At 39.8% G+C, this 27,810-nt stretch overlaps 1 protein-coding gene across 5 annotated transcripts in view; it reads right to left on the reverse strand.

Moving 5' to 3' along the window:
• The window catches only part of strbp (spermatid perinuclear RNA binding protein), a 120,562-nt gene that overhangs the window by 27,427 nt on the left and 65,325 nt on the right, over positions 1–27,810 (reverse strand). For 4 of the 5 annotated variants that reach the window (XM_086300409.1, XM_086300407.1, XM_086300406.1 and 1 more), the window contains exons 4-18: positions 20,490–20,752; positions 19,050–19,218; positions 16,604–16,862; positions 12,396–12,511; positions 11,491–11,586; positions 9,980–10,091; positions 9,066–9,163; positions 6,742–6,847; positions 5,962–6,045; positions 5,229–5,437; positions 3,614–3,766; positions 3,224–3,358; positions 2,300–2,440; positions 1,688–1,817; positions 914–967 (exon numbers count right to left, since the gene is read on the reverse strand). In XM_086300409.1, the coding sequence (XP_086156535.1) occupies positions 914–967; positions 1,688–1,817; positions 2,300–2,440; positions 3,224–3,358; positions 3,614–3,766; positions 5,229–5,437; positions 5,962–6,045; positions 6,742–6,847; positions 9,066–9,163; positions 9,980–10,091; positions 11,491–11,586; positions 12,396–12,511; positions 16,604–16,862; positions 19,050–19,218; positions 20,490–20,752 (2,125 nt within the window). Of the gene's footprint in view, positions 1–913; positions 968–1,687; positions 1,818–2,299; positions 2,441–3,223; positions 3,359–3,613; positions 3,767–5,228; positions 5,438–5,961; positions 6,046–6,741; positions 6,848–9,065; positions 9,164–9,979; positions 10,092–11,490; positions 11,587–12,395; positions 12,512–16,603; positions 16,863–19,049; positions 19,219–20,489; positions 20,753–27,810 lie in introns of those variants that run through there. The other variant, XM_086300410.1, reaches the window with a different exon arrangement.

Here is a 27,810-nt window from a genome sequence, read left to right on the forward strand (position 1 = left end):
TAGTTTCTTCTAGCACATAAGACCCTTTCAAACTAGGCTGTAAGATGGACGACGAGGCCTCCTAGTACTACATGTAAAGTCCCACTGCACAGGACTCGCTCTGTTAAGGTAAATATGTGTATGGAGTGGGTTTTTCGCCAATACCTATGCTATTGAAGGTCAAGTATATATTATGTCCTGAGAACAAGAAAACAGTGTAGCAGCAGTCCTACTGATGGAAAGCTGGTGTGTATCTTAAAAGTACTGGGAAAAAAAAATTGGAACTCGTTCTATTCCTTCTGCTAATCTAAACAGAAATGCGGATGATGGCTCTACGAACAGGGCTCAGGTTAATAAAAGGTTAATAAAAGTCAAGAAACAAGGTAACTATTCAAATATTTTTTTTTTTCTACTCTTTTGCATTTAAACTATTTGAAGGCAATGCCGGAAGATGTGTTGATATAAACACAATCAGGATTGTTTTTTGGATGATTTTAGATGAAAGCCGGAAACAGACGACAGCACTCTGTGCTGATAGAGCAGCAGTCCAACAATAAGAGATGAGAGTGTAAGAGGCAACAGGCAGATTAACACATACGGACTGAGTGGACAATTAGCCAAAGCACAGATCTGATTGTAGAAAGACAACAAAGAGATTAAATGTTTAACGCTAAAACTTGGATCTTAAAGGGGGTCAAGATTTTAAAATCATTTTGCGAAAAGAGAAGCAATGGATATAAAAAGCAGTCGAGGACAAGGGCTGTAAGTGTAAACCTACTGAAGATTCATTAATTTACCCACAAATGGCTAGAGAGAGAGAGAGAGAGAGCGAGAGAGAGAAAAAGAGAGAGTGAGAGAGCAAGAGATGGAGGGAGGTTACAGGTGGAAAAAGGAGGCTTGAGCTGATGAGGAGTGGACGCGAAGAGGCACGTACCGTACGCAGGAGCAGCTGCTGCAGCAGGGCTGTAGCCATACGGTGTCCCAAAGCCTGTTGGGAAAGAGGTTACAAGGTCTAATTCAATTCTGCACTTGTTAAATCCAAAACTAACACACGTTTCAGCTTTTGTGTAACTTCAGATGACTATTTTGGCCACTTTCTAGCAGATTCTAGCAGACAGCTATGGGTTTAAAGTATGAGACCTAAGTAGATGCTGTACTCCTCAAGCATAATGAAGATAAATCTTGCAGTGGTTTTTATGCTACACAGTTTATCTGCTCTCAACAAATTACTGCTATCCCCTTTTCTATAGGTGACTGTAGGGTATTTGTGATATTTTGCAATACAGCTACAGGGAAATGCATGGGTTTTTTTAACCACAGGAAAATAAGTAAGCGGCCTAAAGCAGAGGAAAATGTCAGAATTTTAAGGCCAAGAAAAAAAGAAAATGCCAGATCTGCAGAAACTGTCATGTCAAATAAAAAATATAATATAAAATACAGTTTAGCCAAGAAATTCTGTACAGTGGTAAAATGGGATATCGGCAAGCTTGGGAACAGAGATTTGAGTTAAAAACCATGTCCAGTATAATTTGATGTGCATTTTTCGAAGAAGAAAAATGAAGATTATGATGCAAAATGTTAAGTGGTTAACTGTGCTAGCTGTGTATTATTGATTTATATCTAAAAACAACAAATGCAACATTTACAGCGTTGCAAACTGGTGACTTTTTCTTTTGTCACATAACAAGACACAAAATCCCTTCACTACCTGGAGTGACATATCCAGGTGCAGCTGCACTGACGAAGGCTCCTCTTGCTAGGGCCGCTCTTCCTCTTCCTCTGGCAACCTGAGCTGCTACTGCTGAGGCTGCTGCTGCTGCTGCCAGGGCTCCTTTGGTCTGAACACAGGCACAGAGTACACATATTAACAATCACAATGCCAAGATCAGAAGCTGGCCATAAAGCTAGAAAAATGTGTGTTTGAACCGCATGAATGCAGCGGCACTGCAAGAACATATCAAATCAAACATGCATGTAACACTGACAATGTTCTAATGCACTTGGGTCTCATTTTTTACAGATCTATATGGGAAATAGCGTTATTGACAACATAAGCGGAAGAGGGGTGATCTCATAAAAGTACTGATCTGTTAAACTTGTTAAATCAGTCTAAACAAAGTGTTATTGATTACTGATAGAGGGACACATTGGGCAAACTCTCCAACTGCTTTTTGATCAGAAAGAGTATAACAGTAATGCAAAATAGGACAGAAAGACTGGTTTAATAGTTTATTGTTGTTTCAGTGTAAATGCACATGCTACAGAGTTAATTGGGGACTTCTGTGTCAGGGTTGTGCTGCATAAGTGTGTCTCTCCTTACTTGAGGCAATATCTTCTTCTTCTTGTTTGCAGCTGCGTTGGGACCAGAGAAGAGTTTTTCCAGAGCTGCTAGGGCAGCGCTGGCCTTTGCTACCTTTTTGTTGGGGCCTGCCCCACGAAATTTCTGCCCGTCGACCTCCACCTAACATGCACACAAATATTCACAGAAATGTGTTTTATGCTTAGGGAAAAACAAAAGACACATACTACATTTTAGACCTGTAGTGATTTATAAACAATTAATTCTCTCTTATTTTATTGATGTAGGTCTTTCTATGGGTATTCACACTTTTTATAGTACAAATCTGTTAGAGCTAAAAATCACACAATGTGGGCCAAAGGCAACGTTTTTTGAAGTCCTCAGTGAGTCAGTCAGCGAGTCTTGCTGAACAGGACGGCTTGTTTAAGGATGCCCTGCTGTCAAGCAGGCCTGCTAATCAATCAGCAGAGCGATGGAGCAACCAGGCATGTCGGAAAACAAACCACCCCACTGACTCTGCCGGGTGATGAGCCTGTTTCTGGTTGTGTACAATACTGTGCACAAGGCTTGAGACCTCATTTCTTTATACATGTATTTTGATAGGAAATAAGTGCACTGATTTATTGAAATGTGCAAACACAAATAGAAATATAATATATATGGTAAAAACTGAATTTTTACAAATCTAACAAGATGAATGCCAATATTTGGTATGAGCACATTTTTTTAACACAGCCTGACCTGGGACACCGGCATTCCTTACTGGGTTGAGCAGACAACCCATATGCCATAAGGCTAGTGCATATATATAGATATAACTATATATGGATTTATAAAACTGGACTGACTGAAAAGGACTGAAAAAGCAGGCAATGTTCAAAGGCAACTTCTTTTTTTAAACTTTTGCTTTTGACAAGATCCGTAACAAAAACATTTTTCTCTCACCTCCATAACAAAGCGTTTGTCGTGGCTGCCTCCACTCTCAGAGATGAGCTCATATTTGAGGCCTCTTCTCTTCTCGTTTAGCTCCATGACAGGATTCTTTCCACTCGCTGTCAGTATGGGACCCTGAGTTCGCACCTGGAGAGTGAAAAGGTATTAAAGTAACTTAATTTAAAAGTGGGTTCATTTATTTATAAAATAACAAATATGACAGTTAACATGGGAGATGACGCATGGTATGAAAATGTCAGTGATTTAGGTGCGTTTCATGTTAAACCACACTGACCTCCTATTATGCTTCAGTAGCTCAAATCAAATTTTACCAGATTAAAAAAAAAGCATTTGAACTAAGCGTGTGCTTTCATTTGTTGACACACACTTCTCATTCCCTACCTCAAGCGTGTTGGAACTGTCCGAGGAGTGTGTTGGGTTATTGCTAGTGTGCGAGGAGGTCTCGCTCTTCCCCTCACTGTCCGACTTCTCGTCTGAACTCATGGGGTCCAGGTCTGAGTCAAATCCAGTCGGGTAGCCCATTGCCTGGAGAACCTTGAGATCGAAGGCAAGGAAGTAAAAATAAAGGTAGGAAAGGAAGGAAAAAGGCAGGCAAAGACACCTAAAAGGGCTAATATGCATTAAAGCAACGAAATAAAAAATAAAACCTTTAAAGTGACTAATCAAACAATCTTACATTGCTTTTGCAATATGAACATGATTTCTGATGAACTCACTTATGTTCCTTTACGTCAGATCACTTCATTCTGAGAAGACTGCATTAGTGTAATCAGGCAAAAAAGATTGAATTAAAGAAGCATGCTGAGAATCTATTTCAACCAATATCTCTTCTTGAGGCAGGAATACTGCAGTATTAATGGCTCAGCTGTACAATGGTTAGCTGATTTGAGTATCATATCACTTTAATGTAAGTCCTTGACAAGACAGCAGCACACAGACAGGGAGAGAAGAAGGGAGGGAAGGACGTTGATTGTGTCACAGCTGCTCAACCAGCCCCTATAGTAAGAGTATATGTGAGAGAGCAGGAGGTAAAGAAACTGAAGGCGAGAAAGAGAGATCAAAAGATGAGCACATGAGAGAAAGGAAGTGAGCAAGAAGGAGAACAGAAAAGAAGGAGAGGTGGGGAGAAAGAGCCTTTTATGGGAATGGAGCGGACAGCGGATTATCCCAGCTCGGTGCTCTGGAGAGCCTCTTTGTTCACAACTACTTTGGGATTACATGGATTTGCCCACCTCCAACTTTCCTCGCACACACAAACACATCAGCAGGTATAGGTAGGCAAAAACATATTTGTAGCCATACAGGTTTGGCGTCAGCTGGAACTTATGAAATTTTTCAGGGAGCCAACTGAAATTACCACCTTGAGGCCTCAGGCTACTGCCAACCTGTCAAGTTGGAGTTTAAATCCGTGCTCGTCCAGACTCATATGGCATGTGGCCTGAAGACTTGAATAGGTGGTCCCCAAAAATTAGTGTCACTATTTCAGCATTTGATCAAATGTAAAATGTGTTCACCATCTAAATCTTCTGCTCCTCAGTTATGGCACTGAATAATGGCAAAGGTGTTGTTGAGTGGCAATTTTGAGGTCACAGTGACCTTTAGCCAGTTCATCCTTGAGTCCAAGTGAATGCTTATGTCAGACATTAAGTCACAGCAACCGCGAGAGGCATTAGAAATTATTAAGACTATTTTTACTGTTCTCTATATGTTATTTTATCCATCCATTTTCTTCCTAGTGGAGCCTATTCCAGCTGTCATGTGGTGGGAGGAGGGCTGCACCTTAGACACAATGCCAGTCTGCCACAGGGTTAACATATAGAGATATAGACATCCCCCGCACTCACGTTCACACCTGTGGCCATGCAACTGCTAAAGAGAAAGACAGCAGCCAGCAAGTTGAACTCAGAACCTTCTTGCTGTGAGGCTACATTTCTAACCAACCATGTTTAAAAAACATAAAGACACAAATGTAATCAAACACAGAAATCAAGCTTACCTTGACTGCAACGTGAAGCTTTGCAGTCTTCTTAGAGGATCCAGAGGCTTCGTAAACTGTTCCATCTAGGTCCACAGACATGGTGAAGACTGGAGCATGAACCGGCCCTGACTGGGACAGCAGGCGGTACTGCAGCCCTGGCCGGATCTGGTTCAGCCGCATCAGGGCGTTCATTGGTTGGTTGGAGTCTATGGCTTTACTGTCCAGGACTAAGGCCAAAAACAGGTAAGAGAGAATAATAGTAAGACATAAAGCCAGGGTACATTTAAAAACTGTAATGCAAAAGTTATAAAAGCTGAAATTGGACAGAGTAGAGAAAAATCAGGGTAATTTGTAATGTTTTTCAGTATTCTGCCAAGTTTTTTTTATGAGGAATAAAGGTGCCTTTAATCACTTTCCTCCTTTTTGCCAATATATAGAAATCCCTCTTTGCCTCGATTAGCTATGGTTCCTCTTCTCCTTGTACAAAGAAAATACTAGGAATGGTTGGGTGGCCTACTAAAATGTTAACAATCAATAGCATCGATGTGTCTCAGAGGAATGAAAAAGAGAGGAAGGGAGCAATAAAAGAGAGACAAGGTGAAGATAAGCGAAGCTTCTCAGTAGATAAAATCATGAAAATCGAATGATGAAAGAACATTTTCTAATATAACATACTTTGAATCATATACACTGTTAGGCTTTAAAATATAACAAGCAGACTACAATATTAGATTTGTCTTCCTCCTTGTACCTTTTCTTAGATTCCTCTTCATCTTCTTGATGAGGTCCTTGTCATCCATTGCTCCATCATCATATGGCCTCTTCAAACCTAACCCTAAAATCAAGAGACACAGATAAACACAGAGAGAATTACTAATCAATCACTAAATACAAGAGATGTTTATGTCGACTTACACATGTGGCAATTGTGTATGACAAAAACACACAAAGGCAATGTCACAGAGAACAAACGATACAAGAGAACAAGCACAGGACGGATGAACACACAGAGAAGATAAACAGAGCCGACAGGCAGACCAGCAAACAGTCAAACAATGAGGAAGACATACCAGATCGTGCCCTACGTGCACCTTAATCCATAAATGCTTTTTCCATGTCAGCATCAAAATTTCAAAAGGCCGATTTTTGATTTTCCACGAAAGTCACTTTGGCTATGTGCCAGCTCAAGATCTTATGAGATTTCTGTGAGTCTCTCTTTTTCCTGCAGAAAGCATGCACAACCTAAAGCAATTTCACTAAAGCTAAAATCCTTAGTGTGGCACTGGAGACAGGGTCAATAAAAAAACTGAGAAAAAAATGTATATAACATACCTACATCACTGAAGCTAGTTTTATTATGATTAATATGTCAGCCTTTCTGATGATGCTGGCAGTGCTACAGAAGTGCATAGAAAACACATAATCCACCCAGAAAGGTCATGACAAGTGTGAGAAGACAGCCAAGGCCTTGTCTGATCTAGAACTGGACGGGCAGGCAGAGCAGCAATGGGGAATAAAAAAAGGTACACACCTTCTTTATCAGACCACGGATATTTCTGCGATGGTTTATTTGAGGGAAGAGGCTCCATCTCTAACACCTTGTAGATCTGTCCGAACGCCATGAGCCTGAGAGCATGCTGTTGAACACAAATCACGCACCATACACAAAAAGAAAGATGATGAAAGCTGAGAAACGCATTTGAACCAAGACAGATTTGATGTCAACAGAGGCACAGCGTGCAGTATTCAAGATGTTTACTAGCATTATAAAACATTATTAAATTATTTTAAAAACAGTATAAAACATTAAAAAGGATGCAACTGGTGGAGTTACCGTAAATGTCGGGCTATAAGCCGCTACTTTTTGCACAAGCTTTGAACCCTGCGGCTTTTAGTCAGGTGCGGCTTTTCTATGGATTGTCCATGATTTTTGTCATATCGTAAGACGATTTGTTTTGTGTGTTCCGCTGTTGTACGGCACTACGTTGCCTGGCGGAAGGATCGGGGTTCAAGAGTGGTATGTTAGTCACATGTCCGTCCGCCAGGCAACGTAGTGCCGTACGAAGTAGCGCGAAAAACAAACTTCAAAGTAGCGCTACGCGTTCAGCGGGAGTCGTGGATGATGAGCGGCGATAAACTTGCAAGTTATGCCCAAAAAGCAAGTTATGCCCAACTCCACCGGTGGATTCTGACAGCGTGGAAAAGTGTGAAAACATCCACGATCACCAACGGATTTTGAAGGGCTGGACTGCTGCATGATGGAGAGGAGGACACCGCCACGGCCCTTCTGAGGGTGTTCGACTCTGACACTGACAATGAGGATTTCTTTGGTTTTGAAAGTGACAACGAAGGAGAGAAGAAGAGTGGATGACGAAGCCATCATGAGCCTGTTTGTATCCGACACTGGAGAAGAGGACTTTGGTGGTTTTAGTGCGTAGGAAGAAGAGAAAGATGGTGGTGAATGACTGACTTTTCTTCTTGTTAAAGCTGTGTCACTGCACCTGAGCCTAAAAGGTAGTCTGAATCTATTGTTCTGGTGTGCTGTAGGTTATTGTTATGTACTACATGTGCAAATATGTACCCATAACTTGTTTTTCAAAATATTAATAAAAGTGATGTCTCCAAACAGCCATCTCTTTCCTGACAATTCCCTTTGTGCATATTCTCTTACATATGATAAGTCAACATTGAAACACCTGCGGCTTTTGGTCAGGTGCGGCTAATGTATGTACAAAACAGGATTTTCCCCTGATTTTAGCTTGTGCGGCTAATATTTAGGTGCGCTTTGTAGTCCGGGAAATACGGTACTCTTTAAGTCTAAGTAAAGAGAGTCAAAATATCCTACAATGTTTAACTTATGTATAGCCTAGAGTCGATAAACACATGTAAGAAGCTCCTTCACTCTTTACTCTGTGATAACTCACTGTCTGTGCTGTTTGCTATATCCTGAATATCTGAGACAGAAGAACTGTTCCGATGAGGAGTAACAACAGTTCTTTAAGTTAATTTGTCACAACACAAATTAACTTAAACAACAATGGACATTTTGTACTTAAGTGAATCTGCAATACATAGGAGTATAAAGCTGGATAATGCATGGGCAAACTTCTAAATATACAATTTAAAAAAAAAAACCTCAAAACACTTTCTTATCTTGCACCACAAAGCACCAAAACTGTACCCAAATTCAACCATAATGACTCATTTGTCTTTATGTTAACTTATCATGCTCAGTGTCTTACATGCATCCCTATTCTACACAAACAGATAACCAAATGGCACATAGAGACTCTGCTAATATAAATCTATTAGGGGGGTAGAGTGTCTCAGATATTAATGACACCTGGTGCAGCTCATTGACAGAACAGCTCCCTCTCTCCTATCTGCTCTTGTATCTGCTCCAATGCAATTATCCCCATTGACATTCCAGCCTCGTCCAGGCTGCCTTCAAAAGGAAATGGACGGCAAGATTCACTAAGCCACGAGGCTCAGAGGCTGCCCTGCTCGCTCAAGTGTGTGTGTCAAAGGACATGACGGCACACGCACACACACACACAAATACCACACGCGCATAAATACTGTCCTCGAGGTGTCAGAGATGGATTTATGGCTTGCAATGGCAATAGCTTCCCACACCAATCATTAAAATGCGGCACCACACAGCTCTTTCTGGTGACTGAATGTAAGTGTGTGTGTGTGTGTGTGTGCTCGCAGAATGAGTGGTTGGGGCAGCAATGAGGTCTTCCTGTCTTGCTAATGGGCATATTGCTGAGTGATTCCCACACACTGCCAGCTCAGGGCAAGAAGCACTGGGTGATAGCAATGCCATAGTTAAACTACATTGTACGTGTGTACCTGTGCACTGAAGGTAATGTCCTCAGCCTGCTGGTCAGTCATGCTGGCGAGTGTGTTTGTTGGCTCTTTCTCACACGGGTCGTGTAAACCTGGGCCTCCTGGGGGAAGTGACACACAGACATGCTAAGTCAGTCATTGTCACTTTCTGTGCCGACGGTGCAGCTCAGCAGCATTTAATTGGGCTTGACTTTAAAAGAGACAGTGAAAATCTTGAGAATTAAAATGAATGGAGAAAAACATCTTGTAGGTAAATAAACATTCTCCTACTAGTGTGGCATACATTTCCCTTTGAATTAAAATGGGTTATTTTTTATTTGCAGTTTGTTAAACTTCCACTCTTCCACTTTTAAATAGCTCCTTTCAGTCCTTCAAAGCAGGCACTTGAAAAGCACCAGTCCGAGAGGAGAACACTGGTTTTTGATCCAAAGTAAATTAGCTTTATTCAAAGACAATTTTACCCAGTGATGCAGAACACTTTGCAAAGAAGCCATTAAGCTAGCTCTAATTAAGATGCTTCCATAATAATAATGATGACCTGCCTCAGACAGCTGTGCTCTGCTGGGTCATTTATAATGTCTCGACCTCTCTTAAAAACTGCTCAAAAATGTGTCAAGCAGAGCTGTGATATATCTCCTCATCTACCCACATTAAGAACTTTATTTAGCTCTCCTGGTAAGAAATGCCAGAAAACTGTATGAAAATACATCCTCATCTACTCAAATCTTTGCAGTCACTAAGGTTACGTTCAACTCCAATTTTTTGATCAAATCCGATTTTTTTGTATGCTCGTTCACACTACAAATAAAATGCGACAGCAAACGCGCTCTAGTGTGAACGCTCAAAGCGATTTGATGCGCTTTCGCCTGCAGTGTGAATGTAGCCAAATTCCTTCATGAATACACCACACCAAGTACCTGGGAGTAGTATGCCTGAGGCCAGACACTCCATGACTCTGCGCAGCGCTTCTCCTGCCCCAAGGGGTCTGTTGCAGGTGGCAATGGCTTTCTCACAGATAAGCTCCAAGGGCTGTGAAAAAAGTTGACATAAAAACAGATAAGCATGCAATAATAGAGAAATGTGGGTGATATGTCATTAAAAGGTACATTCACTGACCACTTTGCTGCTACGTACACCCGTTCAACAGAAATTTCGAATTAGTTACATGGCAACTCAGTGCATTCGGCATGTAGACGTGGTCAGGAAGACCTGATCGAGTTCAAACTGAGCATGGGGAAGAAGGTTGATTTAGGTGATTGTGAATGTGGCATGGTTGGTGATGCTAGACGGACTGGTCTAAGTATTTCAGAAAATGATGATCTACTGGGGTTTCTCCACACAACCATCTGTAAACTTTAAAGAAATGGGCTTGGCTGGGCTTGTTGATGTCAGAGGAGAATGGTCGGACTGCTTTAAGCTGATAGAAAGGGAATGCAAAATAACCAATTTTTACAACTGAGATATGCACAAAAGTGTCTCTGAATGCACAACACTCTGAATTTTGGAGCAGATGGGCTCCAGCCGCAGGAACCCGATGCCACCCTTGTTAGGTAAGAACAGAAAACTGAGGCTATAGTTTGTATGGGATCTCCAAAAATTAGACCACAGAACATAAGAAAAAAGTGTGGCCGACAAATCTGCTGCTATTGTGTGATGTATTATGAAGGAGCATGAAGGTCACATTAAGAAACAAAAATATTATTGTTAATGTGGAGAATAAAGTCAAAATTTCCAGATTAAACTCAAAATATTGTTATTGTCAAAATGTAGAGATTTAAGTGAAACAACTGCTAGGGCTGATATAAGCGTTACAAAATGCCTCACGTAGATGAATTTGTGAAACAACTTTATCCCCCAGTTTTTCCTTCTGACTAGATGTAGCTTTCTGCACCATCGTTTCAACATTTATCACCACATTGTGCTTATGTGCTAAAAGAGAAACAGTTTTCATGTCACTAAGACTGAGTGTGAAGTGCAATGTCAATAGCGTATCTACAAAAGGCATCATTGTAGAGGGTGTAGCAGCTGTGGCAGTTCTTTGACTTCAAACAACAGCTTTAATCGCTGCATTTTGACTTTTTTCTCAAAATATTATTTCAACTTTATTCTCAAAATGAACACTAACATTTTTTTCTTTATGTGACCCCAATACGCTGTCATACAGTATGCACTGATATCTCTGAGAAATGTTTCCAGCACCTTGCCATGAAGACTTAAATCAGTTCTGAATGAAAAAGGGGGTCCAACCTGGCATTAGCAAGGTGTACTTATTAAAGTATCCAGTGAGTGTATTTAAACCATCTACACAAGTAGCTCCATTTGTAACCTGTTTCATTTATATACATTGCCTAGTTTTTAGCATAAAACACGTGATTTACAGATGATAAGTAATTGAACACAGGAGCAACAAGGCGAGCACAACACTCACCCATCCCTTCAGAGGTTCCCAGATGGGATGTCTATTGCACATATCCCTTAATATCCTGAGAACGATAACGCAGGACTTGAGTCCATTCACTCGAGCCTGAGATGGTGGAAGGGAAAGACAGAGGGAGGCAAAGAGGAAGATTAAAGGAGAGGAGAAAAGGGAACAAACTGAGTATAGGAGCAGTGGTATTTGTTCAAACACATACAGACTACCGCCTGCAGAAAATCACAAAGCCACAGTCAAAAGGAAGTGACTGGATCTTTCTAAAACTCTGTGTCGCGAAAGATGTTGAATTAGTTTACTGAACATATATGTTAATTATTATTTCTCATTATTATTATTTTTTCTTTGTGTTTTGTGTTTGTCTCTAGAATATACACAGGCTACCACTATTTTCTTTTGTTTCCTCTTCTTTCTTTTTGCCAATAAGGTAAATGAGTCGGGAGATAGATGGGAAGGGGTATGGAAGGAGAATTGAAGGGAAGCACTGACATGTTGTACGGAGCAGGCAGGTTCACATAATTGCCAAAAAGAAAAACAAGTATCAACCATTGCTTTTGTAGCCCTACGATACTTTTTTACAAAAAACTTTTAATCTCACCCTTTTCCAGCTCTACACTAAACTTTTGGAGCAGGTATGTATAAAGTGGCTTTTTTTGCCATGATGTTGCAAAACAACATCCTGCAAACTGAAAATGCAAATTAGAGGACAAAAGAAAACATTAGTGCATTTGCATTTGTTCTAACATACACATTCAATTTTACTATTTTAGTAAAATCAGTACATTTACACTCCCTGGGTGTGCATAACAGGCAGTATAGTTCTATCTGACTATTCTCTCTGGGTGAGTCGTCAGGCTACAATAAGCATCGGGCACGAAGACAGGAAGTGAGTGGGTGCCGACCTGGAACCACTTGGCGTGTCGCAGCGCTGCCAGGGCCAACAGACATCTGTGTCTATCCAGCACCTCCCCCTCCTCCTCCTCCTCAGCCTCCACTCTCTGCGCAGCAGCACCCAACACTGCCACGAAACAATAACAACCCAATATAGAGAACGTAAAACACACACACGTCAGCTTTGAGTGTGTGTGTTTGAGTGTTGCGCGCGTGAATGTACGCAGACACACCCGAAGTCGTGTGTGCGAGCATACACACACACACACATGCATGGATATTTTTGCTACATACAAGGTGCTTTTCATGCCATAAAATTGCTCTCTCCTTGTACAAAGTGCTCACTCGCTGCACGGATTACAGATCCGCAATGGATGCCCATCAAGGGCTCCTCACTCTTTAAATGGAGTGCCATTTTCAACACTAGGATGAGTCAAATGTGTGTTGACTGCACCACATATTATCATAAATTTACTGTCCATCCTAGAAAGAGATGTGTTGAAAATTGCACAAACTACTGAATAGCGGTTTAGTATTTTAAATCCACTCAGTGGCTAAAAAAAAAACATCAGAGCAACCAATGTTACAAAAGAAGAGACAACTTTGTGGGATGGAGAGCCCCCCCACAGACATACACAAAACAAATACCTAAGGAGTGTTTGATTTACTGTGTGTGAGCACAGTTAGAGCATATCGAGTCATTTTTATTGTGCCCAGCAATGTAAATCAATCTCTCCTTTATGTATTTGACAAGGATTTTATTTATTTTGATCCAGTCTGCACCAGGCAGGAGTCAAAATAGCAGTTTTGTTTGTCTTCTGCATTACTTAAGGTGCACTTGATTTTCACAGGCTCATAGAGAAAATGATGGTGCAGAGAAAGCAATTCAACAACCTGTCTGGGCAAACACAGAATCAAGCGCTCCTAAAGTAGAACTGAAAAGGAAAAGAAAAAAAATCTAAGATAGTTTGACCCAGTCTGAGACAAACACAACACAAGAGGGATCAAGGCAGGGTTTAGTCAGAGCATCATGGTTGGTAAAAGTAGAGCATTATACTTTTATATGTAAGCATTTGATTCATGCTGCCCTACACACAGGGCTTGCTGGGTTAGTGCAGCTTCAACTGGCCTGCTACGCGAGAAACAGCACAAAGTCTGTGATATGCACGGCAAGCTGAATCAAACGCAGCTGTGTATGAATGAATGCCGTTACATGGGGTTTCCAAAGAAGGTTTTATTGTGTGCGGGACCAACTGGAGATAAAATAAAACACATTAAAGAGTCCTTTGGGGCTCTATGAAAACACAACTAGGTAAATATTTTTCTCATCAGTCTCCCATAAAAAGAAAATCCTAGCCTCGAGAGGCATTAATTTTAAATGTCAAATGCGTCCGATGCGTGCCGGAGTGAAAGCATTTATCTTGTGTTATAAAATGCAGTGTAGCATTTCCTGACAATGGCATGCCTTAGTGTGCAATCTATGTTTCAGTGTGACGTGTCCTGGTAAATCCTAAGGTCTGTCAGACTGGGCCCAGCTGTGTGTTGGACAGCTCAGCTACTAGCAGATCATTAGTCTTTCTCTTCTCGCTTGTCCTCCCCCTCTTCTCTCAATCAGCGCTCTTCTTTTATCATTATCTCTCTCTGTATTACCCTTTATAACTGAGTACAGAGGGAGATTTATAAAAAAAAAAAGGAGTGAAACCCCCCCCCCCCTTTACCACACAAAGCAAGTGAGCTGCATCAGTGAGTAAAGCACACACATGCATGCAAAACATGTGCATATCTTCAATAAAATATTTATCTGTAGCATAAAAATGTAACTTGTCAAATGTATAAAATTAACCCTACTAACATTAACCCCAATTCCCAAATGGGATTAAAGTGACTGGAAAATACTGTATAAATGATCACCTGTTACCAGCTGAGAAGACATAATTCACCCGTCTAACATTTCAGCTAGAGCTTATGGAAACAATCTGCATTTGTGGAAACATGGAAAGTTTTTGTTAACAAATTTTTTTAGGGATAATTAATCTCCCTAATATGTTGCTAATCATTTCCTGACAAGCCTAAACGGAGCTAAAACGGGCACTGCCACTGGTCTTAAACCACTGGTGTTTATGCCGGCTGTTGCATGTGTTAATGTGAAAAGTATTTGACCCTGCACTTTAAAATATGATCGCCATAAATCTGTAGAGTTAGATATCCAGTGTGACAGGTATTTTTACAAAATATGACTGTGTGTGTGTGTGTGTGTGGCCTCCTCCTCCTCCTTGCAGCTGAGTGAACATGTGTGCAAACCGATGTGTTCCCCTTGGTGAGAAAATACGAGGGGTCCTCTCTATCATGCCGAGGCATCTGGAATGATGTACGGCAAACCTTCGTGCTATCGCTCATCTCTCTCTGAGACCTGAGTGTCTAGTTGGATGAGAGCCACAGGATAGATGGGCAGCTTGCTACTGGCTGCTTATTGATTTCGCTGGCCTGCTGGCCTTGGTTCCCAATCTTACATCCCACAACCAATTACAACCAGTAACTGCTACACATGAAAACAGGGGAATGGGGATGGGTTGTTTACAGACTCAACACCAGAGCCTTTCAGCTCGATTTTACTTAATTACTTTGTAAAATGTCATAAAGTAACTAGAGTAACTGAAACATTTTGGAGCAGTATATTTCTGTAATAATTGGTTTGGATAATGGGACTAATTCAGGCATTAATGCAACAAGGTCTGATATCTTATTAAAACCAAGCCATGACAAACTGCTGCTGCTACAGTGGCAGATTCAAGAGACAAAACATCACTGGCCAAACTTTATTCTCCTTTATTCTTGGAATTTGGCTTTCCAATTCAAATTAACCAGACAGACTGACGAACAGTCAATGTGTGGGCTGCACTACTGGGTCTGTAGCTCAGGAGGTAGCACAGGTCATCTGCTAAATGGAAAGGTGGTGGTTCAATTCCTGGTTGCCAAAAAAAAGTACTATTGTGAATGGGGCATAGAGTAGAAAAGCTCTCTACTTAAAATTCACTAAATTTCATTTATATAGCACCAAATCACAACAGCAGTTGCCTCAAGGTGCTTCTTACTGTAAAGTAAAGATCCTACAATAATACAGAGAAAAAAAACAAAAATCAAACGACCCCATTTAAGCAAGTACTTAGCGACAGTGGAAAGGAAAATTATATGCAATTTAAAAACATCTTTACTTACTGGTGTATATAATGTAGAGTAATGTTAATAAAATTCCATGCCCTTACACACAAACAATGATTTGGTCAGCTGATGAGTTGCCAGATTTGTGTGGCTCCTTGCTACCCTAAATCTCTACAACCTTAATGACAAACGATCCAGGTTAAAATAAATTCTCCTTTAAGAATTATTGACAAACTGTGTCTCCCTTTTCCAAAAGGTTTAACAAACAAACGCTGTTCTATCGAATCAACTAATGGCTATCGTAATACACTTAATACTTGTTCCAGCCAAGATGTCGCTGCACTTGTTCCAAAGTTCAGCTGCTTAATCTCTTATCACCTCGATTTTGTTACACAGGTTTTCTGTGAAAATCAGGAGTGACATTAAAAACTGTTAATCCACTCACTACTTCTTAAGAACAATGCTGTTTTGATCTCCTACCTATTAGCAGCCTGTTGGCCACTGATAGGTTCACAGCTCCTGGCTTTGGCCCACTTAAAGTTTGAGATTTGTGGTGAATGAGCATTTTTCTTGGCTCCTAGATTAGGGACCAGCTATCCTCAGGGGTTTAGATCATTATTAATGCTTCCTTGCTTTGACATTTATATATTTTTGTCTGCAGCATCTTGTTTGTGGAGATTTTTTTTGTCATCTTTGACGACTCTAAGCACTGTGTAATACTAGTTTTCTATCATATGAAGAAAGTTCTACTTACACACTTGAAAGCAACTAACCTGGATCACCGTGTAGCAGGCTGTCAAATCAGTAAAATAATGTCGACATTTTTAAAAAATTCATCTTGAGTATTTGTTTTTCTGAAATATGATTGGCTACTCTACCCACCTCTGCCTGTACCTGTCTTGTCCTGTGTCAGCATCAGTTCATGAGGTCAAACCTCTTGTCTGACAAAAAATGTGGAGTTTTCTAATAACATATACATAGTTAACACAAAGACCAATTGATTGTGCATGTGCTGGGTGTGGCCAAACAGAGAACAACTTTCCTATTCCTATACTCCTACCTTGTCCATTTTTGCTTTCTGGGTCTTCCTCTTCTTCCTCCACTTCCCCCTCCACCACCTCTTCTCCTTCTTCCCCATTCTCCAGCTCCTGCTCTTCCTCCTCCAATTCCTCCTCCTCCTCTTCTTCCCCGTCATCTTCCCTCATGGCCGGTGAGGTGAGGGTAATCTTCAAAGTGAGTTTAGGCTCTGTTGTCGTTTTTACCAAGATGGCCGCCTCAGGCAACGAGCTTGTGACCTCATATTTCTCTTCTGTCAGCTTCTGTTGTGTGTCAACAGACATAACTCGATAGTCAAGAGGCCAAGGCCACAATATGACACAGCACAGATGAAGAAGCAAAATATATTTCAGCATTGTGCGGCTTAAGCACACCACAACAACATCACTAGGTACGACAGGAGATTTAATAAGGGGACGTTTTTATGTGAAAATAAATGAGTGATGGTAGTTAGTCTTGTGGACATCATAAAAACACCCAGGGATACTTCTGACCACAGAACTGACTGTGTAAGAAGACAGAAAGATCGCATGGACCCTTCAAAAGATATTTCCTTTTTTTTTTTTTCAAATCACTGGCAGGTTAGAATATAGACTCCCAATTTCTGCGTCTAATTATCAAATAGCCTTTATATAAAACTCTGGAAGAGCTGTAAAATCTACTGAAGACACAGATATCAAGTAATATCTGATGAAATCTGGCGAATCTTTTGTATAAGTTTTGCAGACACTGTTTATGTATTTTTCTCAACACCCATTTGTTTCTCTATGTGCACACTGTGCCTCATTCAACCTTCGTTCTGAAGAAATTAATTACAGTTGACCTCGCTGGTCAGCACTATGACATGATGACTTATGCTAATATGTTCATGTCAGCATACGCAGCAGCCACAACCGTTACTTAACGCACCTGTACTGTATAGAACAAACTTAAACAAATTAACAGGCTTAATATCACCTACAAGACATGCAAAGATCAGTACACACAGAGGCCCAGATGAAGCATATACAGTCATGGGTGATTAAAAATATTGAATAAAGGGATGTCAAATAAAGCTTATGTGTAAGTTAAATAAGGAAGATCTGTATTCGCTTGTTTGCCTGTGTTCCTGAGTGTTCGGGCTGCTAGTCTGTTCTTTACAACAAGTCGAACTCTCACGCTGTCAAACACAATTCTGGCATCATTAATTGAGTCCAATCATTTTCTTGCCTGCCTTCTGTGAACCAGTCAGCCACAGTTATGTGCACTTTAAGTCTCAGTGTACTGTAACGGTTGAAATTACAGTGAATTCAAGTCTTTGTAATAGCCCAAAACAGACCTTACCCTCTTCAGCTAAATTTAAGCTTGAGTTGGCCATGAGTAGCTGACAAGATTAAGCCAGATTAAGTCTAGAAAACAACATTAAAGGAAAATAAGCTACCTAGTTTTTATAAGTGACAAAAACAAGTATATCTGGGTTTATGTCTACATTCCAGTTGCCCTTTAAATGAGCAGTGAGTCACAGAGGGCCCATCTACATCCCATTTGGCTCTGATGGGAAATTCAAAATCGCTGGTCACTGGGCCGTAACATGAGACTATTTCTCACAGGAAACACACACACACACACACACACACACACACACACACACACACACACACACACACACACACACACACACACACACGCTCTTTTTCTCCATCTCCACCTCAAAATGTAATTGTGAGCAGAGAGGTTGTGCTCTGGCACTATTTATTTATTGGGTAATTTCTGCACTTGCCAGCCACGTTGGAAAGTGTTTCCCTACATTTGTTGTTATATTGCTAAATCCTTCCCTTCCAGTCAGAGCCCCTCACCAGGCTGCAGTGATGTATATCCTACAAATGAAATAATTTAAATGGTGTGTAACCCAACTGAAACAACAGATGGTATAAGTCCTAGATTATAAAACAAACAGGGGTCAAAGTCACAGGTTGTAAAAAAGAGATACTTGTCCTTCAGAGAGCTGTATTGTGTGTGTGTTTGTAAGTGTATGTGTGTGTATCTTGTATGTGTGAAAGTCAGGACCTTACTTCTTTGCCATGACTTATTAATGAGGAAATGTGACACTGACATAATGACGAGAGTATTAATCACACATGACTCATACATACTCAAACACCTCTCACCTTCTCACTTGACAATATTGCTGTCACTTGTCTACTTATGCTCACGCTACCACTCATGACACTCTCCTCAACACTCACAAGCACAACACAGTGAGAGCTGGTGAATTCAGGAAGAAAATGTAGAAGCTTATTTAAACGGCTTAATTTCTGACATTGAAGAAGAGTGTGATGTAAATATAGTGCATTCCTGGATTACATTTGTCAGACCGATGTGATTGTGGGTTTAATGCAAAGATTAAAGGTGAACGTGAAAAAACAAGAGAAGCATGCATGCCTCGGTGCATTTGTGTGTGTGTCTCTAACCTCAATCTGTGTGGGTAAATTGTGACAGACAGTGTCCAGCAATGTCTGTGTGGGTTTGTCTCTGCACATCAGCACCAGCTCCAGGTCCATGTCGCCTTTGATCAGGAGTCCTTTGGCCACTAGGCCGATCCTCATCACTCCACACAACAAGCCGCCACCGCTGGACTCCCTGTAAACACATAAATAAATATATAAAGTCTTCTCTTGTATGAGATTTTAAGCTATGTGCATATGAACATTTTAATTCATAACTAGTAAATATCAAAGACAGAATCCATGCTTAGTTCTCAGGGAGTTAAATACGATGAAAGAGAAAAATAACCTTGTTATAAAATTAACCTACAATTTTGTGCGAGACCTGACAAACAGAACTGCACTGCAGGCATGAAGTCGACTCAACGGGAGATCCAAACCTCTTTTTATCAGCGTAATATCTGAATCTCTAACAAACACAAAAGTGTTTGAAAGATTAAAATACTAAAATTCCAATTCACACAGCAAAATAAGATCAGACAAGGCAATTCAAGATATCAGTGAAAACTACTGAACCATTAATAAAAAGATTCAAGAAGAAGGAGCCCCCAGTGGAGGCCGTTTCATTTCCTGTTGAGCAACATATGCTCCTTCTACCTCAGAGAAGTGCGTTTAACTTATTTCTTCCTTCTGCATAAAAAAGTATTTAGCATGAACAGTCTCTGTGAGAAGTAAACAACACTAATAAGTGCCAACATTTTTTTGTCAGTGACTCAGTACTCTAGGTTGCAAAAGAAGAATAAACAACAAATCTAAAGTTGTTTATGTGACGTAAGAATGAAGAAATTCAGGCTTCTCAACTGTGCCTTTCTTTTTAAAAATGCAGCTATTTGCCACAGAATTTCCTCAACATGTGGAGAGATAGAACAATCTTATCTTTTCTAAAGTCCCTGGTGGCTCAAAGTAAGTGATGACATCTCTCTAGGAAGTCATTTCCTCTGTACAAAACCTAAACTAAATCCACAACTTGTACACTTGACACTTTAGTGTTTAAAAGAGGAGTGAACTCTCATTTAGGAGGCACCAAATGTGAGAATGCAAATTTCAGAGGATAGAGCAGATAACTGTCCGTAGTAGCATTGGCGTGGATGTCATGTGTCCATGCCTCCTGCATGCTCCATCCAGGCATAGACCCATGTTAACTTTATTTTTAGTAGTGAGACACTTGATTGATTATTATTATGCTGATGTTGTCCGAAGCTCATGTGTCAAAATGTTTTTAGTGAGCTTTAAAGGCATAGGTATATTTACCGAACTGCTGATGTAATACATTAAACGTCTTTGGTTATGGTTTGTAGATTTGACAAAATAATTATTTTGTGTTTGAGTGACAAAATAATCCATTAACTGAAAAAAACATCAACAAAAATTATGAATTAAAGCCCACTGTGCGTTTCTTCTGCCTACCTGTAGCAATCACTTGAATCCTCAGTTTCTTCGCTGGGCTCAACACCAGGGTTGTCCTCCTCTGTGCTGTCTGCTGGTTGGCTGTCAAACTGGTTGTGGACTTCGCAGCTGCTCTGATCCAGCCAATCAGAGACATGTTTGAGGGCACACTCGACAGTGGATACCAGTGTCTGAACTGCTTCCAGCTCTTGAGAGGAGGGGTAGATGGTGGAGTGTTTCGCCATGACGTGGCGGTCATCGTTACTGAAGGAACGAAAGGACCTCTGAAAGGGAGGATGACAAATAACAGAGAGGTTAAAACGCACAGGAACCACTAACACACGGGCTTGCATACCTGTAAACGAACACGCATAAAAACACCTTCCTTTCCCTGCAGCAAGGACATTCTTTAACAGCAGATTGAGCTTTAATCCATCAAACAAACACTTTGGACTCCCTGCTAAGGACTCACTTTATTCATAATAACAACAAACAACAAAACCCAAAAAAGCCTTTCACACAAAATTAAAATGCAACACAGCTATCCCACAAAGTGTGCGTGCAACTGGCTTTTTTGTCTGCCCAAGTTGCTTTTGTGCTCACAGAACATGTTATCTCTTTTATAGGAAAGAAATCAATTCTAACTTCCGTGACAGCTCCTATTTACTGCCACTAACCCTAGCACATATGCACACGCACACATGGCTATCAGAAATTCATCTCACTGAGTCCATTCCACATGTCACTCAGATATTCTGGCCTTGGGAATTCATGTCAGCTCTTCACATGCTCGATTCTACTTGGTAAGAGGTTTAAGGGGGAACACCACAGCAGAAAGATATCAGGTGCAAGGCTTCAGAAAAGGGTAGCACAGAGGGAGGGTAAATGACAGAATATAGAAGGCACCTACCACTGAAGCCAAGAAGGAAGAGAATAGATAACAACAGAGGAGTGCGAAGGGAGCAGTGCAGAATCTTTAACAAGGATAAATGACAGAAATGCTTGTGCGACCAGAGGCTGAATTCAGAGACAAATTGGCGACGTAAAGAGAAGAAGGAGAGGAGCAGGTGGAACGGTGCCTTTGTGATTTGTGTCCTGCAGTTAATACCACCCAGATGGGTCCGCGGTGGTTATGTGGATTCATATGAAAACACTCCTCATCCTTTCACAGAGTAGATAGAGGTTTACAAGGCTAACTGTTCAGCGGGGAAAAACTGCAGTGCTAAAGTATTTAAACATCTGAGTGTTATGCATTAGCTATTCTAATTTTGCTCAGCATAATTGTATTGAAAATGTATTACAATCTATTATCAATGCATAAAATTTGCTGCAATACATATAATGTAAAATCTCTGCGGCAGCTGTTTAATTAATAACAGGAATACTCATACAAGAGATAATTAATATCTGTTGTAAGACATTATTTCAGTTCTGTTCTTGAGTGCTTGGATGGTTAGTAGCAACATCACTTCTGTTATAATCTCAATTTCAGCTCTCTTTCACTGTCTGGATTATTTTGTGACCGTACATGAAAATAGAACATCAACTAGAGTCATCACTGTGGCTTTCATCTTGCTTATTTTCTCAACTTTTCTCTTTTACTGCTATGATCATTGGAATTATTTTCGGTTTGTCTATTTTTACTTCCCTCGCTTTGCTTTCTCCTGTTTTAAAAAAAAAATGTAAAAGTTTTAAAAAAGAAGTCAAGATATTGTTTCATGATTGCTTGGATCTTAAGGATGGGGTTCATTTTTAAACAGCCGGGGTTATCATATTGTTCTGGGGAGCCCGAGGTGCATACGACACATACAGTTCAAAACGAGGGTGCACTGTTAGCCTTTGAAGTCATTTCCATAGCTTAGTACTGCAAAATCAACAGTAAAAAACTCTAAAGGATGTTTGCAGTTTAGTACTGTAATTTGCATGTATTTGTGGGAAAATTCCATGAGATTACATTATTTTTACGGTAACTCACCGTACTCATGGAAACAGCTGTAAAAACAGCAAATGTAACAATTGGTGATGTTACTGAGATTATACTATTACACCATCCGGATTTCTGTTGTTTTCTACTGTAGATCTAAGAGTAATTACTTAAATCCTCATTCAGAGTGTATTACTATAAAATGTGATTCACTGTGAAAGTAGTATAACATATAAACTACAATATACAGCATCATTTTTAACTTAAGGAGTAAGTTGCAGCCACACTAAAATTTAATTCCTTGAGCTGAATGGAACCTCATATATTAATAAATGTATTTGTTTAGTCAAACAATGTGAAACATTAGTAATACTATTAATTAATAGTATACTTGTAAGGTTAGTATTGTGATAGAGTCGAGTATATTTTAATTATACTCTTGTAGACATTATGACATTATGCTAGTACAATTATGGTGAACAAAAAGTACATCTAAAAGTTAATTTCAAGAATACTGTTATGTACTAAAACGGGAGCCAATATAGTCCCAAGAAGCATTATTAGTATACGTACTAGGTAAGGTATACTTGGGAAATATAATTGAAGTATACTTATTTTTTGTATGGCCAGCAACAAGTACTAATGGCTACATTTAGAGTAATGTTTAAAAATGACTTAATTTAGCAGGGTGTTCCTTTTTTTCTCTTCTTATTCTTTCTGGACCTTCATTTGTTTTGTATAAGGTGGTACTTTTTAAGACACCTCTGCCTAACTACAGTGAACTAACCTAATAATATGCTCTGGTCGTCATTTTACACAAGTTAAGGTGTCACATCCATGAAACCTACACCACTAACCAGCATCAGTTCTACAACTTCACTCTCAAAATTAATAAATCCTGGGACAAGCAGAAACTGTATTTTTAGCGGTGCATTTTGTTGCAGGCCAGACTGCTATGAAATGCACTCTCCTAAAGAAATAATTCCTTTGTAGCACCACTTCGTCTTGGTTCAGAAGAGATGTCCTGATATATGTGATAATGTAACACATTATCACAGTTTAGCGCGTTGGGTTGTGTTTTTAAAGCGATTGTTACGTTTTTAAAGCTTTTTAATGCGACAGGTGCGATAGCCGACACCACACCTTCACCTGACGTACAACGTGACGTATGGCGCACACGTCGGGTATTCACTTTCTAAACAACAATGGGGATAGAAAATATTGCTCAAGGTGGTTAATGCTCCTTTCGCTGGTTGCCAACCACCATTAAATAACAACAAGAAGAAACTATTGATCTGCTTCTCTTAGTTTTGCACGTTTAAGCCGCAATTCAGACTCAAAGCTGCAAAGCAGGAGAACAACATGGCCATCAACTATTCTGTGCCACAGATCCAGTTCGCTGCAGCACAGAGTGATGATGAGATCGTTAACATGTGCAAAAGTAGTCAGAGGTAACTGGATGTTCAATCGGGTTAAATGCAAGGTTGATTGGATTATATCTGAAGATCATATGCTATTCGTGATAACTCTGCTAGACTCCAAATTGCTCGTCCATGCGGGAGTATCTCAAATTTAAATGAAACCACTTAACACTTCTTCCCTAAAACGGACTGACATGGGACACATTAAAGTTGGATCGGAACCAGCTAATCAGTCTGAAGGTAAGTGTTTTTTTCACTTATTCGAGAGAAGTCCGAAATGCGTTCTTATTACTGTTTGTTTTGACTTTTAAGCTACCCTACCAGGATATTTTCATTCAAATGCTAAGACAAAATGTCAATATCTATGAATGTGGAGACTCAAAAGACTAGTTAGGTAATAGTTTATTTATTTATTTAGGATTTATGAGACTTAAAAGAAACTTGGACGTTTGCAACAGGTGAATTGGTGAACTACCGAGGTTGCGCCCAAATGCTTAAAGCTGTTAGCTGGTCAGTGTTTTCAGGTGTGCACTGTTCTCTTGTCGGCACACATTTTCTGTTTATTGAAGCCTTTTGTGAATAATTTTGATCATGTAAAAACTGGGAATTGGTACCTATTCACAATACTCTTATTTTTTGCATATGTCATTCAGGAAAGCTAATTGGTCACTGAACTCTTTGCAACTATGTGTATTTCTAAATTTTGTGGCTTCATTGCACGCAAATTTATATTGTTCAGTTTGCATGTTAAAAGCCTGCCAAGCACCCCAAGGCTGATTGTGCTTGGTAAGAAGTCATTTATGAAATAGAGCTAATTAGACCATATTAAAATTTCTGTTTGGCACAGGAGCTTTTCGTGGACACAGGTATCCAGTCTCTGTTTTGTTAGCTCAAATTTCTGTAATTTCCTTTATAAACCAAGGTTGTTGGACATGTGTCTCAGTGACTCCAGCAAAGTAACAATATCAAATTTCACATTACATATTACTGATCAACATAGTAGTCTAGCTACACCAACAGCAAAAATACTGAAGTCAATACTGTAAAGTTTAACAGCAGCACAAACTATAAACTCCAAAATAACCATACAGTTGATTCATCTCCGGTGATTTAACTGAGCTGACTCTTTGTTAGGTGTGTTTAATAACCCTTTAAGACCTACCATAGAACCAAGTCCGCCAGAGCTTATATTATATTTTTACATGGTGTGGTGCCATTTTTGGGAGCATTTCAAGTTGCTATACATCAATACAACAATTATAGCCCAGATTTTAATAACATGTATTCATTAAGTACATAGTAATTACATAAATTGCAAAAAAGTGCAATAAACTACAAAAAAAGAGAAAATCGTTTTTGCTTTTTTAACATATATTTCTAGTTAGAGAAATTTAAGAGGCTTATCCCTCAAAACTGTAAATACAAAAAAGTTGCATAAAATAGTTTCCTACCACAGGAAATTTATTTTGAGTGTCTTCATAGTTTTATTTTTGAAATACACCAATTTTTATATACTGCAGGAAAAACGAAAATAAATATTATACTGCAAATTTGCAAAAAAGCAGCACATGCATCAAAATACACTATTTCCAGCAGTGCAATATGAGTCCTAAGCATCCCAGAAAAGACACAGAAAGTCATAAAGTCAAATATAACTTTTAAAAACACCAGTATAGGCCCATGAGGCCCTGATGGTAAAAAAAACTACATTTCCGCGAAAATGACGCCACTTTCGGTTTCGGGCAGGTAATGGCGGACATGCAAAAGTTCGCGCTGACGTCTATTCCAACGTAGGAAGTGTTCTGAACAGCTGATCGGATCGGCAATGCGTGTTTCTGGAATATTATGTTTTTGTTGCTGCAAGTGCTTTTTATGCAGTTTTTGCAAAGCTTTATGTGGAAGGAAAGCTGATGGCATAAGATGTAAGTACAACTCCTCCGGTTTCATATGCAAAAAAAATTATTGCGCTAGCTTACATGGTTGCAGAGCTACCGGGATTTAAAAATAGTTACGCAAAACAGAGCGTGCCCGCTCTGACCGGCTCTAAAGGGTTAATGGGCAGAATAATTCCCAATTATGTACAATTATAATATGTACTTATGGACTTATGTACATAAGACCATTAATAATTAACTGTACATAGCTATTTGCTTTATGACTATCTAGACAGTGTGCAGAAGTGAAGTATTGAAATTATTTTATGTTGCATAATGACAACATGTTGCCCCTATACATTTAAGGACAAAGTTCAATGATAGCCACCTGCTGGATGGTGAGTGCAGAGGGGCATGTAATTGTTGAGCTGGACAAAGAGAACACCTTTGCTGATGCAATGTCAGTCTTCTTTGGTAATTCTATGTATTGAACCTGGAATACCAGAAGTCAGCGTGTGCGAGGTTTTTTGTAAGGATAAACCCTGAAGAGGGAACAAAATGTACCTCCAAGGTTGGGACAAGCAGAAAGACTGGGACCACTGTGAAGCGAAAGGTTGTTCACATTAACCCTCGTCACTGTCGCCAGTGAGATACCGTAAAAAAGGCTACGGTGCGTTACCATAATTTGTCCAAGAGTATTATACCACACCAGCAAAAAACGGTATCATCCTGCAGAACGGTAAGCTACCGTAACACGGCGTCACGGTATGACGCTGGCAACAGTGACGCCAGTATGTTACCGTAAAGTGGCGATGAAAAGTCTAACAGTGTGCTGTTAGTAAGCTGTAAAGCTGACCTGCTTATCTCCAAGACCCACATTTTCCTTTATTCACTGCACACACATACCCACATCTACTCAAAGAGAACCGCACACCAGAAACAGCACGCAAACACATGCCCAGAAGTGATGAGCTTTTTCAAGTAGCATTCACAGTGTAGCATGAGTGCTACTATCAATCTACTTGAAATCCAAGGACCGCCTTCATGCACACACACACACACACACACACACACACACACACACACACACACACACACACACACACACACACACACTCAGTTGTCTTCCTGTCACTTGACAGGACATCACAATGATTGATATTCATTTTCTGTGGACCTATGCTAGCCCGAACCCCAACCAGTACCTTCCCAGCCTTAACCTTAAACCAAGGCTTTTGACACAGCAAGCAACAATTGGAAAACATTTTCTCCTCAAAACAAAAAAACCCTTGAAAGTTGAAAGTTGCCCACAAATTTTTAATAACATTCCATTTAGTGCAATTTACCTTAACACAGATTTCTGTGTATGGTTGTTACCAACTACAGATGGCTGAATATCAATAATAATTTAATCTAACATGAAAGCCAGTGAATGTATCAAACTGATGTGGGGGCAATATCCTGGCACACAAACAAATTACCATCAAAAGACTAAAATATGGAACATATTAGGGAAGCTATGGGGATTCATAACTAAAGATTATTTTAAATAAACAAAACAAAAACAGAGTGATGTACCATACTGTTCAGAAGTTTTCTCTATGTCCTGCCTGATGTTTGCATTTGGATTTGTGAGCTTTTCCCTCAATTTGAAGGTGTTCTTTATTCACTGTAGTCTGTTGACAAATTACATTGGAAGTATGGTTCTTAAATGGATATCATCCTTTCTGTATACTTCTCTCATACATTTTAAAACTAATATTCAAAAAATTGCTATAATATTCTTTAGAATATATTACTGATATTGTCAAAAATGCCACAAACAGGCAGACGGATATTAAACAAATAATATATACACTCTAAATATAGGAAGCAGCTGCAAGAAGGTATATTACAAGAGTATGTGTGTGGAAGCTTATGTCTGACAGGTGTGCTGACCTGTCACAGAAAGAAGAGTTTAATATTCAGAATTATGATATCATATTCTTTGGAATATCTGTCAAAAATGTCATGGACTTATATCATGGGTGCTGTAAAAATGATGCAAAATAATGGTAAAAACACCAGTACTTAGGGTGTTGTCTGGCTCACGTGGTTGAGCAGGTGCCACTAAAGAGGCCCGT

This window comes from Aulonocara sp. 'chitande type north' Nkhata Bay, linkage group LG7 (genome assembly GCF_057382095.1).
Source record: "Aulonocara sp. 'chitande type north' Nkhata Bay isolate Kocher_YH1m ecotype deep benthic linkage group LG7, A_spYH_male_GT1.1, whole genome shotgun sequence".
NCBI lineage: Eukaryota > Metazoa > Chordata > Actinopteri > Cichliformes > Cichlidae > Aulonocara > Aulonocara sp. 'chitande type north' Nkhata Bay.